This window comes from Aotus nancymaae, unplaced genomic scaffold, assembly GCF_030222135.1.
Source record: "Aotus nancymaae isolate 86718 unplaced genomic scaffold, 86718_ANA_hifiasm-v0.15.2.pri h1tg000053l, whole genome shotgun sequence".
Lineage (NCBI taxonomy): Eukaryota > Metazoa > Chordata > Mammalia > Primates > Aotidae > Aotus > Aotus nancymaae.
In genome coordinates, this window is record NW_026988467.1 from 19,733,317 (window position 1) to 19,752,986 (window position 19,670).

The 19,670-nt window shown below is 38.3% G+C and overlaps 1 protein-coding gene and 1 non-coding gene across 3 annotated transcripts in view; both read left to right on the plus strand.

The window, feature by feature from the left end:
• KDM1A (lysine demethylase 1A) overlaps positions 1-19,670 on the plus strand; it is a 66,526-nt gene that overhangs the window by 28,111 nt on the left and 18,745 nt on the right. For both annotated transcript variants that reach the window (XM_012439908.3, XM_021668457.2), the window contains 6 exons: positions 4,661-4,794; positions 8,424-8,502; positions 10,178-10,270; positions 11,042-11,148; positions 12,851-12,932; positions 14,258-14,352. In XM_012439908.3, the coding sequence (XP_012295331.3) occupies positions 4,661-4,794; positions 8,424-8,502; positions 10,178-10,270; positions 11,042-11,148; positions 12,851-12,932; positions 14,258-14,352 (590 nt within the window). The remainder of the gene's footprint in view (positions 1-4,660; positions 4,795-8,423; positions 8,503-10,177; positions 10,271-11,041; positions 11,149-12,850; positions 12,933-14,257; positions 14,353-19,670) is intronic.
• LOC135269586 (U4 spliceosomal RNA) lies at positions 467-607 on the plus strand. The gene has a single exon (XR_010337839.1). It is a non-coding gene; the product is annotated as a U4 spliceosomal RNA (small nuclear RNA).

Genomic DNA, 19,670 nt, shown 5'->3' on the forward strand with positions numbered 1-19,670 from the left:
CTACATTTACTATGTTTTCAGAGAAAGCAGAAGCCAGTCAGACCATTAGAAAGGGCAGTTCTGCTTTAGCGTGACTACATTCTGAAAGATGCTGGGATTTCCTGTATAAAGGTGGTGAGCAGGAACAAATTGAACAGAAGACCAAGCTGCTGGTATATAGGCAACCTTGGAGCTTTTTAATAATTTTAGAATGTTTCAAAGACAATATTTTGGAAACATTCTAAATTTTCAGAATACCAGATTCCTTTACTGAATGGAAAACACAAACACCAAAGTACACAACTATCAGAGCCAAGTGTAAATTACTTCTGAATTATGTGTACTGTTGGTACTTTTAGGATGTTATTAAAATCATTTGTATTCTAAAAGGTTTTTCCTCTGAAAGAGATAGGTACTTATGAGTTAGATTATCCAAAGTGGTGTCTATTACTTCGTTTTGGTACTATCCTATAAGAAGGATGTTTTGAGTTTTGTGCAGTGGCAGTATCATAGCCAATGAGGTTTATCTGAGGAGCGATTATTGCTAATTGAAAACTTTTCCCTGTACCCCGCCATGACAACTTGCAATACAGTCGGCACTGGCAATTTTTGACAGTCTCTTTGGAGACTGATAATTAAAAAAAAAAAAAAAAGGGAAGGATGTTTTGATTTAGCTTCTCAACAGTTTAGGTTACAAATTAACATACATTTTGTTTCTTTAAGAAAAGGTTAGCTTTTTGTCTTGCAGGCTTTTGACCCTGGTTTTGATAATGGTCTTCATTCCTTAAAAGTCTCGCTAAAAATCAAAGGGAAGGAAATAATTATTGAGAGTTTTTAGATACCATTTTTCATTTTTAAAAATGATATCAGAGTATTGAGAATAGCTAGTTTTTTAAGATGCTGTTTCGAAGATAGACATGGAGAAGAGTATTATTCCAAGCATACATTAGTGTCACCCCATTTTTAGTTTCTTTTTTTTTTTTTGAGATGGAGTTTTGCTCTTCTTACCCAGGCTGGAGTGCAATGGCGCGATCTCGGCTCACCGCAACCTCCGCCTCCTGGGTTCAGGCAATTCTCCTGCCTCAGCCTCCTGAGTAGCTGGGATTACAGGCACGCGCCACCATGCCCAGCTAATTTTTTATATTTTTAGTAGAGACGGGGTTTCACCATGTTGACCAGGATGGTCTCGATCTCTTGACCTCGTGATCCACCCACCTCGGCCTCCCAAAGTGCTGGGATTACAGGCGTGAGCTACTGTGCCTGGCCACGTTTAGTTCTTTAAAATGCCATTGTTTAAGCTTCTGATGTTTGATTTAGAGATACTTTGAAACTGCTGACATATAAATAACATTTTTAAATCATTGCATATTCTCAAAAATTCCCCAAATTAGCCAACTACATTAGAGTGATTTTTGATAAGAACATCTGAGAGCCGGGCACAGTGGCTCACGCCTGTAATCCCAGCACTTTGGGAGGCAGGTGGGCAGATCACCTGAGGTCAGGAGTTTAAGACCAGCCTGGCCACCATGGTGAAATCTCGTCTCTACTAAACATACAAAAATTAGTCTGGCATGGTGGCACACACCTGTAATCCCACCTACTTGGGAGGCTGAGGCAGGAGAATTGCTTGAACTCAGGAGGCAGAGGTTGCAGTGAGCCAAGACCATGCCAGTGCACTCCAGCCTGGGTGACAGAGCAAGACCCCATCTCAAAAAAATAAAATTAATAAAAAAAAAAAAAAAATCTGAGGCCAGGTGCAGTGTCTCATACCTGTAATCCCAGCACTTTGGGAGGCCAAGATGGTGTATTGCTTGAGCTCAAGAGTTTGAGACCAGCCTGGGCAACATAATGAAACCCCATCTCTACAAAATATAAAAAAATTGGTTGGACATAGTGTCTTGCACCTGTAATCCCAGCTACTTGGGAGACTGAGGCAGCCTAGCCACTTGAGCTCAGAAGGCGAAGGTTGCAATGCAAGATGGCGCCACTGCACTCCAGGAGCCTGGGTAACAGAGGGAGACCCTGTATCACCCCCAAAGAAAAGAACATCTGCAGTAAGGAAGAAACCAGATGTACTATAAAATTTGGTATTTTCTCTTAGATGATTTTTCTGTTACTGAAAAATAGTATTTTGCAGTAGGATGTTCAATGACTACTTACTAAATGTATGGAAGATAACATAGCTAAGAAAGAAAACTCCCATTTTTGACAGGGAGAAGTGGAATTTAATAGAGATCATTGATTTTCATGTTAATAGTATACACTTAAGAATTATACCAAGAAGTAACCTATTTAGAGATACTTAGTTCAGTTACTCAGGATTAATCTGTAGATAAGTTCCTTAAAATGTGAGCTATTTTTGGTCTTGCTTTTTTGTTTTCAGTTTTTATTTATTTTGATTTGGGAATGGGGGCTGGGTACATTAAAGGCATATAGGTTTAGAAAATTTCACATTACTGAAATAAACTGTATCCACAGTAGTAAGCATTTCTTCTTTTCTTGCCTTAATTTATGCTCCACCTACAATATGGCTCTTACTTTTTTTTTTTTTTTTTTTTTTTTGCCTAAGGAATAAATTGTTCTGACAGTCTTTAATTTTAGGTATGGATTAATTGTAAGGATTGTTGATTTAGTAACATGAGACACAATGTTTATGCCCTCATTATCAACAGAGGATGGATAGCTTTTTCTCTTTGTCTCCAAGAATAGTATTTCTTAATGTGTGGCCCATAATTAGCATTAGGCATTTTTGCTTGACCACTTGTTAAACGTGATTTTTTTCTAGGCAGTCTTTGCTATTTGAATGTCTCTGTGAAACAGATTCCTTAATAGCTTAGATATACTTTTCTGAATTACATCTTTACCTGCCTTTTTTTTACTCTCCTAATCTTACTAATAATGCCTTTGCATTAGTTTTGCTTTCATTGTCAGTGCTTCCAACTTCTTGTTTTATGTGCTTTAAATAATTATATATGGTCTGAGTATGGTGGCTTATGCCTGTAATCCCAGCACTTTGGGAGGCCAAAGCAGGTGGATCACTTGAGGCCAGGAGGTGAAGACCAGCCTGGCCAACATGGGGAAACCCCATCTCTACAAAAAAGAATTAGCCAGGCATATGCCTGTAGTCCCAGCTACTCGGGAGGCTGAGGCAGAAGAATTCCTTGAACCTGGGAAGCAAAGGTTGCAGTGAGCCAAGATTGTGCCACTGCACTCCAGCCTGGGCAACAGAGTGAGAGTCCATCTCAAAAAAAAGAAAAAGATTATATATGGATATCTGGTGCCTCTTTTGTTATTTACATATAATTACTTAAATGGTATGGAATTTTGCAACTCTTTAAATTGAATCTTGATAGTTTTATAGTTTTATAAGCTGGTGGATAAGTACATCTATAAGGTGATCTTATAAATACATTTGCATTTATTGTGCTTGGTTTTTTGTTTTGTTTTGTTGAGACAGGATCTTGCTCAGTTGCCAAGGTGGAGTGTAGTGGTGTGATCTCAGCACAGTGCAATATCTGCCTCCTGGGTTTAAGCAATTCTCCCGCATCAGCCTCCCAAGCAGCTGGGACTATAGGTGCGTGCCAGCACGCCCAGCTAATTTTTTATATTTTAGTAGAGATGGGGTTTCACTGTGTTGGCCAGGATGGTCTTGATATCCTGACCCCATGATCTGCCCACCTTGGCCTCCCAAACTGCTGGGATTACAGGTGTTAGCCACTCCGCCTGGCCCTGTGCTTGTGTTTTTAAGATCACCTTATAAAGATGTACTTATCTACCAATTTATAAAACTATCAAGACAATACCCAATTAATTAAAAGTTTGAAAATATTTTTGGGAGGCCGAGATGGGTGGATCACCTGAGGTCAGGAGTTTGAGACGAGCCTAGCCAATGTGGTGAAACCACATTGTGCTTGTGAGGTTGCAGTGAGCTGAGATTGCACCACTATACTCCAGCCTGGGGAAAAAGAACGAAATTCTGTCTCAAAATAAAAAAGAAAATAACATATTTTACTTGCAGTGTATAGTGTATGTATACACTATATGCATATGTTATATATATGTAGTAATGTTTTACTTGTAGTATATAGTAAAGCATTTCTAATGTTTCTGTCAGAAAAGATGAATTCCTTGCATTCTTCCTCTTGTTGTCTGCTTAATTTCTCTCACTGCTTGCCAGCATTGAATTATGATTACTAATGGATGATACTATTGATGGGATTGTGCTTTTCTGCTGTTGATTATTAAACCCCAGCGTCATCTTTCTGTTTCGTGCTATAATTCTAAAAGAAGGCATGGGATTGTGCTTTTCACTCCACGGCTTCTCTTTTTCACTTTCCTGTTAGTGCATTTTCCTTTATTCTGGTTCTTCAGTTTTAAATTTTATTGTGTCAGTAGTGCTAATTTTAATTAGATCATCTAATATGATAAAGTTATTTTATGGATGAAGAAGCTATTCTAAATGCCTTTCCTTATAAGGTATATTGTTTCAGTAAAGTATAAACTTTGGAATGTTAAGCTCATACAGGTGGCTAACATCTAAGGAAGTTTCAGCTATTGAGACAATTGAAAAGTTTTTAAAAAGATCAGTCTGTGAATGAGGCAAAGGAGTTTGAGCATTATTACTACCCCTGTTTTGTATTCATTTGCACTTTTCCTGGATGTCCTTTGCTTTCTTCGTTAGGTGTGGAGGGAGCAGCTTTCCAGAGCCGACTTCCTCATGACCGGATGACTTCTCAAGAAGCAGCCTGTTTTCCAGATATTATCAGTGGACCACAGCAGACCCAGAAAGTTTTTCTGTTCATTAGAAACCGCACGGTAAGTTTCCATTTCAGGTTTTTCACCTGGGTTATAACAAGTACATATGGCTTTGATAGAGAATATGGGAAAAACAGAAAGGGAAGGAAGACTTTTAAAATTATCTGTGATACTATTACCCAGAGATAACCACTGTTAATAGTTATTTTTCCTTTGGGTATTTAAAAAATGTATATATAATTTTTGTTTTCACAAAATTGAGATCCTTCTTGGATACATTCTTTTGGATCCCTTTTATACTTCACAGCATAAATACAACATAAATACATACTGTATTCATAAATGCACATTAAGAATATTTATTTAGGCCAGGCACGATGGCTCACACCTGTATTCCCAGCACTTTGGGTGGCCGAGGCAGGCGGATCACCTAAGGTCAGGGGTTTGAGACCACCCTGACCAACATGGTGAAACCCTGTCTTTATTAAAAATACAATAGTTAGCCAGGCATGGTGGTGGCCACCTGTAATCCCAGCTACTCAGGAGGCTGAGGCTGGAGAATTGCTTGAACCCAGGAGGGTGGAGGTTACAGTGAGCCAAGATGGTGCCACTGCACTCCAGCCTAGGCAACCGAGTGAGACGCCGTCACTAAAAAAAGAAAGAAAGAAAACACGCAAAAAAAGCTTTATTTAAGCATTAAAAAATGTTAAAAAAAAAAATCGCTTTGTCCTTCCCTCCCCAGGTAAGAGAAATCCTTATCCTGTTGTGCTCATCTTGTTCAACTTCTTCCTCTGGCTGAATGATTTAACTTCAGTATCTGCATAATATCTTGTCTGACAGTTGTGTTATAATTTAACTGCTGGACATTTGTGGCCAATTTTGCTTCATTATAATTAACTCTGGACAGTCTTATGCATTCTTGACTCTACCTATGGTTATTATTTCCTTATGATAGCGTTCTAGAAGGAAAACTACCTTGTCAAAGGGTTATGAACACTTTTTTAAAGTTTTGGTACACCAGATTGCTTCCCAGAAAGGCTGAACCAGTCAACAGCCCCACTGCCCTGCCATTTTTATTAAAACAGTGATAATCTATGCTACTATAATGAGCCCAGTCCTTCTCAGTTCTTTTTCGTATCTTGGATTACTACTGAAACTGACTGCTTTTTCACATTAGTAATTTATATATCTTCTGTAAATTTTTCTTTCATATCCTTTATTCATCAGGAATTCTTATTTAGCCATAGAGTATGTAGATGAAGGAAAAGTGCTATTTAGAACATATTCATATTACTCTAGGGTGATACAAAGCAGAAGAAATTTACCTCATGATTCAGCTAATTTGAATATGAATATAGCTCAGAGAGATCATGGATATGTCTCCTTTTTAGGCACCACCAGTTTCTTTATTTTGGCTTTTAGATTGCAAAACCACTGCTAAATTTGGATTGTTAAATGTCATTTAGCTAGAGCAATTGATTATCCTGGGTTTTTGTAAAACAGAAAAGACAGTGAAGAAAAGATGATGAGTGTTTTAAAAAATGAACAGAAAATTCTTAGTGTGTAGTCTAAGGCTGATTTGTCTTATAATTGAATCAGTTTCTGTGTGTAGCATATCAACATTTGCTCTAAGTGGATTTTTTTGGGGGGCAAAATTGTTGGGGGTTTTTTGTTTGTTTTATCTGAAGTGAGTTTTTACTTTTTACTTAGATTTGAGCAGCGGATTTATCTCTGTCTTCTCTGATTCACCAAAACTCCAGATTTGGGGAAGGGTTGTCCCATGTTAGATTTGTGGCCTCTGTCTGTGAAACAGAACATAAATCAAGCTCTGCTGCAAGAATTTTTATCAATTTTCTAGTCTTAAACTATAGTACTTTAAAATTGCAACTTTAGGATTATTGAACTAGACTGTGACCTAAGCATTATTTTATAGGAGGAGAAGGAAGACTTGTGTTGGGAGTGAGGAACTTGGGCTCAGTGTGCACTTGAAGAAATCTATTTACTTTACAGTGGCCACAGAGTAGAGTATCTGTGCAGATTAGTTGATAATCCATAGTAATTTGGTTTATTTATATATAGCCAAATTAATTTCTTCTTGGTTGAAAATTGTCTTATGGAACAGTCTTTATTAATTTTTAGCTAAGACTTAAATATGACCCAGCGCATTGGCTAACCCCTGTAATCCCAGCACTTTGGGAGGCTGAGGCGGGTAGATCACCTGAGGTCAGGAGTTCAAGACCAGCCTGGCCAACATGCCAAAACCCCATCTCTATTTTTAAAATGGTACAAAAATTAGCCAGGCGTGATGGCAGGCACCTGTAGTCCCAGCTACTCAGGAGGCTGAGGCAGGAGAATCACTTGAACCCGGGTGGCAGAGGTTGCAGTGAGCCAAGGTCGCGCCACTGCATGACTTGCCTGGGCAACAAGAGTGAAACTCCGTCTCAAAAAAAAAAATGAAAGAAAAAGATTTAAATATAGTAGTAGTATTTAGTTTGTCTTGCATTTTGCAAGTATATATTCACTTTGAAGAGAATTCATTTTAGAGCCCATTGATTGTACCATAATATTTTTTATTCCTCATCTTACTGTTTTTTTCCAGCAATATTTGAAATAACTGACTGCTCCTTTCTTCTTAAACACAGTACTTTCTTGGATTCAATAACTCAGTATTCTGGTTTTTCTCCTGCCTCCCTGGTTGTCTTCTCAGATTGCTTTGTAGGATGATCCCTAACGATTGGCCGTTACCTGAACTATTTGGGAGTTGGTTCTCCTCTCGCCATGTTTTCTCCTCTAGGAACCCTTTTCAATGCATTTGACTTCAATTATTACCATAAGCAGATGACTCCAGACCTTTTCTCTCTTCTGAGCTCCAGGAAGAGAGCTATATCCAGCTATTTTATATCTCTTCTTGTTGTCTTGGAGCTAAACTCATTATCTTATTTCTTCTTTCAGTGATTCCATTCCGTGTCTGGCATACTAACTCGCTTAGTTGTACCAAAATGGAGGTGCTGTCCTTGACACCTTTCTCCCCAACCTCAGCATATCTAGTTGATCATTAGATTTTGTGGATTTTACCTACTTAGTACCTCTGGAGTCATATAACCCAGGTTTAAATGCTAGTTGCTCCCTGCTAGCGGTATGGAGTTGGCAAGTTACTAGGTTGTTTTCTCTTTTAGGCTAAATAACCCCAGCTTCTTCAGTAATTTACTTATTTGATATGGTTTTGTGTTTCATCAGTTTCTTTGTCAGGAGTATAACCTCACTGTTTTAATTAAAGGGAAGCCCATGTCTGGGGCCTTAAAGTTAAAAGCATGACATTATTTTTACTTTTTGAGACAGGCTCTTGCTCTGTTGTCCAGGCTTGAGTACAATGGTACGATCATGGCTAACTGCAGCCTCGATGTCCTGGGCTCAGGCAATCCTTCTGCCTTAGCCTCCTGAGTAGCTGGGACTACAGGCATGTGCCACCATACCCAGCCGATTTTTATATTTTTAGTGGAAATGAGGTCTCACTATATTGCCCAAGCTGGTCTCGAACTCCTGGGCTCAAGTGATCCTTCTGCCTCAGCCTCCCAAACTGCTGGGATTAAAGGTGTGAGCCACTGCAGCCAACCAAAAGATGATTTTAAAGATGGCCAAATGGCATATGTCTATTTGTATGTAATACAATTTATGTCATTTAAATGCAGTTGCAGTTGTGGTTGGATAATCCAAAGATTCAACTGACATTTGAGGCTACTCTCCAACAATTAGAAGCACCTTATAACAGTAAGTAGTGTGTTCAATAGGACTAGTTTTGTACTGGATTGTGAAAGTTGATATGTTCTTCTAGGAGCCTAATGGTTCCTTGATAATTAATTTTTTCATTCATATTTCCATTTTGTTTCACCTTGTGCTGTGCAAAAATAAGTTTTATAGAAAACCTGCTTTATATGTTTTTATTCATTTTCTGCTCTTGAAATTGTGTTAACAGATGAGTTCAAGAGATTGCTAAGTACTCTTCCTAGACCTGTTGTCCAGCTTTGATCCATGGAATACTTTAGCACTTCATTGGCTTCCTATCTGGTTTTCTTATTCCCACTTACCGCCAACAATGTCTTGTGATGTTTTTACCAAAGTAAATGATTGTTATAACTACTTTGTGAAGGTTTGGTTTTATTCTCATTCCATCTGTGATGGTGTGAAATTCTTTAAAATTCTAAATTTAGACAGACACAGTGATGTACACCTATAGATCCACTACTCAGGAGGCTGAGGTGGGAGGATTCCTTGAGCCCAGGAGTTTGAGTTCAGCCTGGACGATATAGTGAGACCCTTGTCTCTCAAAAAAACTAAAAATTACAATTCCAAATTATGTGTTATACATTTTGGCCTGCTTCACAGACTAATAGTTCTAAGAATCACATTGATTGATTGATTGATTGATTGACAGGGTCTCCCTCTGTTGCCCAGGCTGGAGTGCAGTGGCGTGTTCACAGCTCACTGCAGCCTTGATCTGCCAGGCTCAAGTAATCCTCCCACCTCAGCCACCATGCCTAGCTGGTTTTTAAAAATTTTTGGTAGAGACAAAGTCTCACTGGTCTGGAACTCCTGAGGTCAAGCAGTCTGCCTGCCTCACCTCCCAAAGTGCTGGATTACAGACGTGAGCCACTGCACTTGGCCATGAATCACATTCATTCATTCATTCATTGATCCATTTGTTTATTTGAGACCTGATCTCCCTTTATTGCCCAGGCTAGAGTACAGTGGTGCAATCATAGCTCCCTGTAGCCTGGAACTCCTAGGCTCAGGCGATCCTCCTTCCTCTGCCCGCTGAGTAACTAGGACTATGGTCATGTACCATCATGCCTGGCTAATTTTCTGTTTTTTTGTAGGGACAGGGTCTTGCTGTGTTGTCCAGGCTGGTCTTGAACTCCTGGCCTCAACTGATCCTCTCACTTCAGTCCCCCAAAGCCACTAGGATTACGTGTATGAACCACCACCCCAGCCTTAGAATTACTTTTTTAAAGGAGTCACATAACCTAAAGCTTAATGGAAAGGTTTTATTTTTTTTGAGATGGAGTCTTGCTCTGTTGTCTAGGCTGGAGTGCAGTGGTGTGATCTCGGCTCACTGCAACCTCCGCCTCCTGGGTTCAAACAATTCTCTTGCCTCAGGCTCCCAAGTAGCTGGGACTACAGGCACATGCTGCCACGCCTGGCTAATATTTTGCATTTTTTTTTAGGAGAGACAAGTTTCACCATGTTGCTTAGGCTGGTTGCGAACTTCTGAGCTCAGGCAATCCACCTGCCTTGGCCTCCCAGAGTGCTGGGATTACAGGCGTTAGCTACTGCGCTGCCCGGGAAAAGATGTTTTTAAGGACTTGATGGGGAAATGGAAGAGTTAGAAGAATATTGTTTAAACTGCTGAAAATAAAACCATATTTTTAATCCACTTATTCTGTAGGTGATACTGTGCTTGTCCACCGAGTTCACAGTTATTTGGAGCGTCATGGTCTTATCAACTTTGGCATCTATAAAAGGATAAAACCCCTACCAAGTAAGGACCTCCGACCTGTCTAATAAGTTTTACCTTTTTAAGTTAGGGTTTCAGGACTGTATTTTATATCTATGATGACGTTAGCATTTTATATTGATTCATAAGTCTATATTTTAAAATATTTCCAAGTTTATCTTCTTGTAAGTCAAGTTGAAAATAAAATCTCTTAATGTGCATTCCTCTTAATTTCTAGTTTGATAGCTACTTAGAAAAAGTTACTGGATTTCCAATTTAAAAAACAGAATAAAACAATAAAATTTGTTTAAAATGAGAGGAGTTCATTTTGCAAGTAGATTTGAGGTTTTTCTCTCATTGACCCATTCTTTATGCTAATAGTTGCTTTTTTTAAAAAATACTTTAATCATTTTTTTCAGAAAGAGATACTAAAGACTACAAGGGTAGAGGTTAAAGGAAATAGCTTATATGCAGAATGTGTCCAAATATAATTATGAAGTAAATGAAGCAGATTATTAACCAATTAACTAGGAATCACAGATACTAAAACACATGCCTGAGGTAATGAGAAAATAATTCTTAAGATAATAGATTTAATTTATAAATGTTCGACATTGAATTTGAGTTCTTAAGTTTCAGATACTTGTTAATTTGTTTTCAAGTAGTTTCCATATTTTGAAAATAACTGTCTGAATTATTTACTTTGTTAAGATATTATAATATGTTAAGAAACTAGAGGTTTTCATGAAATAAGACTCTAAGTACAAACTTTTATGCCTACAACAAAATATTATTTTTTTCATTTTTTGCTTTTAGCTAAAAAGACAGGAAAGGTCATTATTATAGGCTCTGGGGTCTCAGGCTTGGCAGCAGCTCGACAGTTACAAAGTTTTGGAATGGATGTCACACTTTTGGAAGCCAGGGTAAGAATTTCGTTTTGAGTTTAGAGGCTTGAACTAATGGAAATACGGTAAGGAAATTATCAGTTGCAAATTAAGGATTATACAACTTGAACTAAGCCAAATTGATTTGTATAATAGTATTTTGGGTAGTGTTATAGTTTTTGAAAAAGTATTTTTTATAGTAATGCTTTGAAAAGTACTCTGTGAGTAGGGTTTTAGAGTATTTGTTTTCTTTTTTTTTTTTTTTTTTTTTTTTTGAGACGGAGTTTCGCTCTTGTTACCCAGGCTGGAGTGCAATGGCGCGATCTCGGCTCACTGCAACCTCCGCCTCCTGGGTTCAGGCAATTCTCCTGCCTCAGCCTCCTGAGTAGCTGGGATTACAGGCATGTGCCACCATGCCTAGCTAATTTTTTGTGTTTTTAGTAGAGACGGGGTTTCACCATGTTGACCAGGATGGTCTCGATCTCTTGACCTCGTGATCCACCCGCCTCGGCCTCCCAAAGTGCTGGGATTACAGGCGTGAGCCACCGCGCCCGGCCCGAGTATTTGTTTTCTTGACTGATATCAAGTCGTTGTTTCTTGTAGTTAGCTCTCAAATTTGGGGCCTTTATGGACATATCCTTTGTTAGGAGGCAGTTGTTTTTGGTAATGAAACAGAGTGAATTCCCTATTTTTGATAAAGAAAAAAAGTTGCTTCTCAGGCAGGAACCATCTTTTAGAAGCCAAGATATTGGTTCTTTTCTGTTAGTCCTGGAGAGAGAAATGGAAACAGAAGGAGCAATAAGAGATAATAGCACACAGTAGGAAAAAGAACATCATATTAGGATGCTACTATTCAAGCTATTTTCATGAATAATTTTTGAAATCTAATTATCTTCTAATGGCTTTAAACTGCTAATTTTTTAAAAGAGTATGGGGAAATTGAAATTAAATATTTTCTTGATATACTATTATTAAAATATTCAGAAAACATTTTTGTGCACTTTGTATAGTTTGTACTAAAAAATACAATAAGGAATAATAGGACTATTATGATTCCTACCAATGAGGAGTTTATAATCTAGCGTATACATTTTGTTTTGTTCTGCATTTTTGTTTGGAGTTCCCAGAGTACTGTTACATTATTTATAATCATTAAATTATTGCTACATCTCAGCCATACTTGAAAATCCCTGGTCAGCAGTGATAAACCTGGGCCTATTTAGGGACGAAAGGTATTGTGAACAGGCTATGTTCAGTAGACTCTCTGTCCCTGGGCATAGGGCTGCACTGGAGAACTGTTTGCTAGAAAAATTACCCATCAAATTTTTCCCAGCTAACTTTGGGGATCAGGGTGTAAGAGTCAGATTACAGTGGTAAACAGTTGGTATTTAAATAGTGTTGGTCTATGTGGTTGGCCCTCGTTCATCCTGTACATTAAAAGGTATTATAGGAAGCTGGGTAGAGAGGTACCTGTGACTGAATATATCTTCCAACTGTCAAATTGTTTTATATCACATCATTTAATTCTATGTCATTTAGTTATATGACATTTAATTACATGTCATTTGTTACCTGCTTCTCCTTCAAATAGTCTTCAAGTTAAACTTTGTTTGTTCTTTGTGCCCATACATCTTTATTTTTAAATTATAGAAGACAGAGCCATGGTATGATATGTACACAAAATGCCAGGTTTGTGGTTAAAACAGAATTGATGATTTTGGCTATTTAATTTCTGAAACAGGATCGTGTGGGTGGACGAGTTGCTACCTTTCGCAAAGGAAACTATGTAGCTGATCTTGGAGCCATGGTGGTAACAGGTCTTGGTAAGTAGCTGTTGGTTTGTGCTATAGTACATGGTCTGAGACTCAAAAAAATTTTAAAGCCAGAGATGCAATTTTAAAGTATATTGGTTTAGGATAGTCGTCTTCTGTTAGTGAGAGGTAAACTGCCAAATAGTCTTCCCGAAAGGTTATAGCAATATGTGTAAAATGTAAATTTTACATATCTTTTGACCTAGAGTGTCTTTTTCTAGTTCTAGGAAATTATCCTAAGAAGATAAGTAGATAATGTTGTGTTTGAAGCGTTTTTAATATGGCATTGTTTTTGTTTGTTTTGAGACATGGTCTCACTCTTTTGCCCAGGCTGGATTGCAGTAGCATGATCATGGCTTACTGCAACCTTTGCCTTCCATGCTCAAGTGATCCTCTCACCTCAGCCTCCCTAGTAGCTTGGAGTACAGGCATGTACCACCATGCTTGGTTAATTTTAACTTTTTTGTAGAGGTGAGGTCTCACTATATTACCAGGCTAATCCAAATTCCTGAACTCAAGCAATCTTTTCAAAGCACTGAGATTACAGCACTGGTTTCGAACTCTTGACCTCGGGTGATCCACCCACCTCGGCCTCCCAAAGTGCTAGGATTACCAGCGTGAGCCACTGTGCCCAGCCTAAACTAGCTTTTGAATGAGTTTATAGGACAAGTACAAAGAGCCCCACTAATTTATGCTTATAATTACAAATACGTTTCATGGCTTTAGAAATCTGAAAAGGTAGGTTAGTAGCTTTATGAGCCACAACACCTGGCCTTGTTTGTTTTTAATAGAAACAGGGTCTTGCTCTGTTGCCCAGGCTGGTGTCAAACTCCTGGCCTCAAGAGTTCTTCTTCGTTAGCCTTCCAGAACATTGAGGTCAGGAGCATTAGCCAGCTTGCCCAGTCCTGGCATTGTTTTTGATAGCAGAGCATTAGAAACTACAGATTAGAAAATTAGAATATTATACAATGAGAAATATGCAGTCACTAAAAATCATGTAGCTTCATATTAATGTAAAATGATGTCCACAGTATATTGCTAAGTTGAAAAAAAATTATAAAATAATACGTTACGATCCTTTTATGTGTGTGTCTATAATTTTTTACACTTAAAATCTAGAAGGATCTGTAATAAAATGTTAAGTAGTAGGATTATAGGTAATTTTTTTTTGCATTCATATTTATCTTACATATTTTTACTTGGAGTGCTTTTTTTGAGAAATTTACATACTGTAAGCTTTTTAGCATTTCTTATTTTGAGTAAAAATATTTTTTACTTTGAGATTTTTGTTCTCTTTTCATAGGCCTATTGAATTTAATTGCTTGAGTTTTTTCTAGGAGGGAATCCTATGGCTGTTGTCAGCAAACAAGTAAATATGGAACTGGCCAAGATCAAGCAAAAATGCCCACTTTATGAAGCGAACGGACAAGCTGTAAGTCAAGGACAAACAGAATTTTTCAACATTTCTTTGGTTCAGTTGAAAACAATTTTATAAGAATGGTATGGATGAGCATCTACATATATACACATATACATATATACACCTACGTAAGTGTATATATATAATCAAAGGGTAGAGATGATGTAACATTATTCTGGTTGTTTCTTAACTCTGAGCTGTGTAGGAAGGGATTATTGTATATACATTTACATGTCTATTTAACATTTATCTTTAGATATTTAGTGAAGGCTAGCTAGACAATTAATCTTTTTATTTGGCTATGGCCACCCTACTCCAAGGGACTTGTGGAATTGAAGCCTGATCCTTCATTTTGTTTGTATTGTGCCTTCCATCATGTGCTTTAGCTCCATGTGTTCTTTATGACTTCAGTTTTGTGTTTATAGGCTAAAATTTTTGATGGGCTAATAGCCAAATACCCAAATGCTTAGATAGGCTAAAGTATTTGTTGACCGGAGGCATAGGAGCTTCCTATACTTACTATGAGAGTAGCATGGAAGTGATGAATGGTATGGGGAGTGGCACAGTTTAACAACCGTAAAATAAGCTTCGATTACCTAAGTCGGTCCTAATTTTTTTAGGAATGAAATTCAAAAGTTTGTATTTAGCAAAAATTTTACTGACTCCCTTTATCAAAATGAGAGCTCACACTTCTTAGGACATAAGCACATACTATCTTTCTATTTGAGGGCAGGGGAGATTTCTTATGTGTATGGTGGGTTTAGCTATTGTTACTAAAATTGGTTGGATCCCAGGTCTTGAATTTTGTGTGATAGGTCTCAAGGAACATCCTCACTTATTCCTGTCTACCTTAAGGCTTTATGGGGTTCATATCAGAGAAGGACAGACTCTTAGGGAATGCTTTGGTTTCCATCCCCACCATCCTGGTCCAAATTTCCCACCAGGGCCTGGGTCGGGTAGGTAACAGGAGGCTTCTTGCAGAAAAAACTGAACAGAATGAGAGAGAAAGGGTGAAGTGGAGATTAACTCAACAATTGAGTAAACCTCTCTTACTCTACCAAGACCTGTAAGGGATGCAGAGATGAATAAGCTAGTCCCTGCTGTAGTGTTACTTGAACAGAAATAATTCTTTTTTCCCAACTTTTTATTATGGAAATTTAAAAACATGGACAGAAGTAGAAAGAGTACTAATAGTGAACCTCTATTTTCCCAGTTTTGTTTTATCTCTCCCATTCCTGTATCTTTGAGTCCAGGGAAGTCTGGAGTATTTTAAGGCAAATCACAAACATATCACCCATAAATATATTAATACCAGTAACACAAAGTCAACCCAAGAATTAGATAGAAAAACAAATTACTGTGGAAGAACCAAGGTGGCAAGAGGGTGTAAGAAGATGTGAGGGGAAGGGCAGTAAGAGATTTGGAGGGAAGGCGATCATTTGTGAATGGCAGATCCAGGACTTCAGCATGTGTTTATGGAAGGGAAAAGCATTGCAGGCAGAGGAGGTTTAAGTCAAAGCAGAGAAATCTGTAAAGGAGGATGGGATTATACCAGTGAGGATAGGAAGATAGAAAGTTTAGGGTGGGGCCGTGTTGTGGAGAATGTTGCTTGCTAGGCTTGATTGTAGGTTGGAACTTGAGAGATTTGAGAACAGGGGACGTGACATGATTAAATCAGTGTTTTAAGTATAATATTAATAGTAGGCAATAAGTACAGAATTGAGGTGAGGGGAAGCAAGGCTCCAGAGTGGCTAGTATTGTCCTCAAGAAGTGATAGAGTCCACAGTAAAGATTAATCACTGATCATCGAGACACCATCTTTTTCTTTAGACTTTCCTGAATGTAGAGCAGGTTCATTAAGTCTTTCTAACAGTAAAGAGAAAACTTTTTTTCTAGTAGAGCTATACAGAGAAAGGTTTGCTTTCTTGATATTAGATAAGCTTTAGCGCATTTTTTAAAACATTTGTTTCTATACCACTACTGTCCTCAGGTGGGCATGCACTGGCTGCTAGTCTGTGAACTAACTGTTGGTTACCAGAGTGGGATGAGATAAAAAAAATTACACCACTAACCACACTATTAATTCAGATGGTGACTTTTTTCCCTAGTAGCAAAACTTTCAGTGAAGGAAGTGGTGCATTGATTTATCCATATCTCACCAGGACCAGCCCTTTGAGTAGCACTGTAAACAGTTGTTAACCTTCTGTGTGGTTTTCAGCATTTTGAATGCAGGGCTATTTTTCCCCATGAAATTGATAGTTGTCATTCAACTCTGATCTATATAGGATTTTCTAAGTTGATACATTTGTATTTGGTGTAATTACCAAGTGTTAAGATTTTAAAGCATTCTCAAATTTGGGAATGGATTCTTTGCAGCTTTGAGTTAGGCTTGCCTTAGTTAATCAAACATAAGGCATGCTAATGTTTCTGTACTGCGGTCTCCAGTGTAGTCTATCTCAGAGTAAGAATGGACAACCATTAACTAGTAAACTAGCTTTTTTTTGAGAGAGTCTCGCTCTGTCACCCAGGCTGGCGTGCAGTGGCACAATCTTGGCCCACTGCAACCTCTGCCTCCTGGGCTCAAACGATTATCCCCCCTCAGTCTCCCGAGTAACTGGGATTACAGGCATGCACCACCACACCCGGCAATTTTTTTTTGCATTTTTAGTAAAGATGGGGTTTCTTCATGTTGACCAGGCTGGTCTCGAACTCCTGACCTCAGGTGATCCACCTGCCTCAGCCTCCCAAAGGGCTACCAGTGTGAGCCACCGTGCCCAGCCTAAACTAGCTTTTGAACAAGTTTACAAGACAAGCACGAAGAGCCCCACAATTTATGCTTATAATTCCATTACATTTCATGGTTTTAGAAATCTAAAGAGATAGGTCAGTAGCTTTATTCTCTTACTGCAGAAGAAACAAAGCTCACACATGTGTTTGCCTAAGGTTATCATAATCTAAGTTGAAGAACCAGAATCCATTGCCTGATGTTCTGGTTCAGATTCCCATACTTGTTTGACTACGCCTGGCTGACATTTCAAGGAAGTTGGGGGTGGAGTGAGTGCACATCAACTGAGTCTCATCTGAGAGCTTTCTTTCAGTAGTTAGTCTAGGAGCCAGCAAGGCCCACGTAAAGTAAGAATTAATTCAGTCTTTGATTTTTCTTTAGTAAACTATTGGATGAAATGGGGTTCTGTTTCTTTATGCTTTGTGGACAACTTCAGTCAAAAAAGCACTAATTGGTTCTGTTGTTAGTATATAGAAATTAATGATGTCATCCTGTAGAAGGCCAAAAAGTTACTCAGAGTTATATCACTTGTAATAGTGTCTTAAGGACATATCTCTGTACTCAGACACTTTGTTGCTGTAGGAAAAGAAATCATGTAGCAAGTGATTTTTATTTTATGTTGTTTTAATCACAAATCACAAGAATCCCTCAAAAAGTTTACTTCTCTGTTCTCTCTCCTACATTTGTAGTTAGTGTATTGAGTTTCTGTGTTTGTTTTTGACAAGGGAAGTTTATGTCATGGCTTTGAATGACTAGAACAAGAGCTTCCCTAGTAAAGATATTAATATTAGGGATATAATATAGAGATATAAAATAATATAGGGATATTAAGCATATCCCTCTAAGTAGAAGGGATCTCCACTCCTTAAGCCTACAAAACAATCAGAGCTAGTATAGCAGCTGCCTTCAGTTGATTGGTGATGGAATTATACTCTGACTTATGCTATAATCAGTAGCCGCTTTAACTGGACATGGAGAAGGTTGGGAAATAGTAATTCACATTTCAGTGAACATTTTGTAGGTCTCTGCTGAGGGAACTGAAAACACAATTGCTGGGAGAGATGGTGGAAGTGGCTCTGAATGTTTTCTGCATCTCCTGTACACCAGCTAGTAACTCAAGGGCTTTACTTTTTTTTGGAGGGGGGTGGTAATGAAAGGGTATCTTAATCAAATTCCCAAGTGCTGTAGTATTCTGTATCACAAGGTCTCTGGTTTCCTGTGGAGTGTGTGTGTGTGTGGTTACCAATTGAGATCCAAAGGGTTCCGTAACTGCTTTGAGAAACTGAGCTTTGATTTTTCTTCTTGGGAATGGCTTAGCTGTTAAGAGGAAGAAAGACAGACAGCATGTGAAAAGTAGTGGGTGTCAGGTCTCTTACAAAGACCATTAACTATGTGTGTATTAGGTATCTATAATAACTTAAGCCAGTTTTCATTTGTATTCTTAAACAGTGGTGCTTAGCTTAGTACACTTTTGACACAGGCCTATTGGCCTTTTGGTTTTCCTCCTTTGAAGAAACATCTTCAGTATCTTTATGACAGTCTTTCTCTGCCCTTTAAAATCATTACTGCCAATCCATGCTTGTTTATAAATGTAAAAATCTCATGCCTTCCTTTAATGGTCCTGAAGTTGCAAATAGTTTTTGCCCCCTTAAATATAGTTATAATACTAACTTTGTTTTTCCAAATTCTATTAATTTATTCATTTAACAAGAATTTACTGAACACCTCTACTATATGCTAAAAACTGCTAGAAAGAGCTGCTTAGACATGTTGTGTGTACCTTTTCTATGCACTCTAATCACTGCTTTAAGGAAGTCAAAAAGATTCCTTATGGGGTGAGAGTGGGGGGAGACAACAGTCTCTATAGAATCACACTGATTATTTTTATTTTTGGAGACAGGAGGATCTTGCTGTGTTGCCCAGGCTGTAGTGCAGTTTGCACAACATGGCTCACTGCGGCCTTGCCCTCCTGGGCTAAAGTGATTCTCCCACCTCAGCCTCCTGAGTAGCTAGGACCACAAGCACATACCCCTATACCTGATTTTAAACAATTTTTTATAGAAATGGAGTCTCACTGTATATTGCCCAGGCTGATCTCAGATCTGGGCTCAAGTGATACTCCTGCTTCAGCCCCTCAAGGTACTGAGATTTGCAGTTGTGAGCCACTGTGCCCAGCCTAGAATCACACTGAATTTTATTTGAATTAAGGATATATTCCCTCTGTAGGGATAATAGCTATATCTCATTTCTCTTGGCTGATGAGAATCGGAATTAGACTCCTCAGAAGTAAATTTCTTCTTCCAGGTTTTACCAAATGAACTAATCTTAATCTTCTGCTTCACCATAATTCTCAAAGTGCTCGATGGCATGGGACGGGGAGGTGGAGATTGACCATGACCTCCACTAGCCATATTTGGCCATTACTGCTTTTTTTCCTGATTCTTTCTGGGGATTTCTCTGGCTAAATCTCAGAACTTTCTTTACCTAGTGTACGTTGCTTCATTTAACTCCATTCTGCTCTGCTGCTGGAGAGTTTATGAAGACT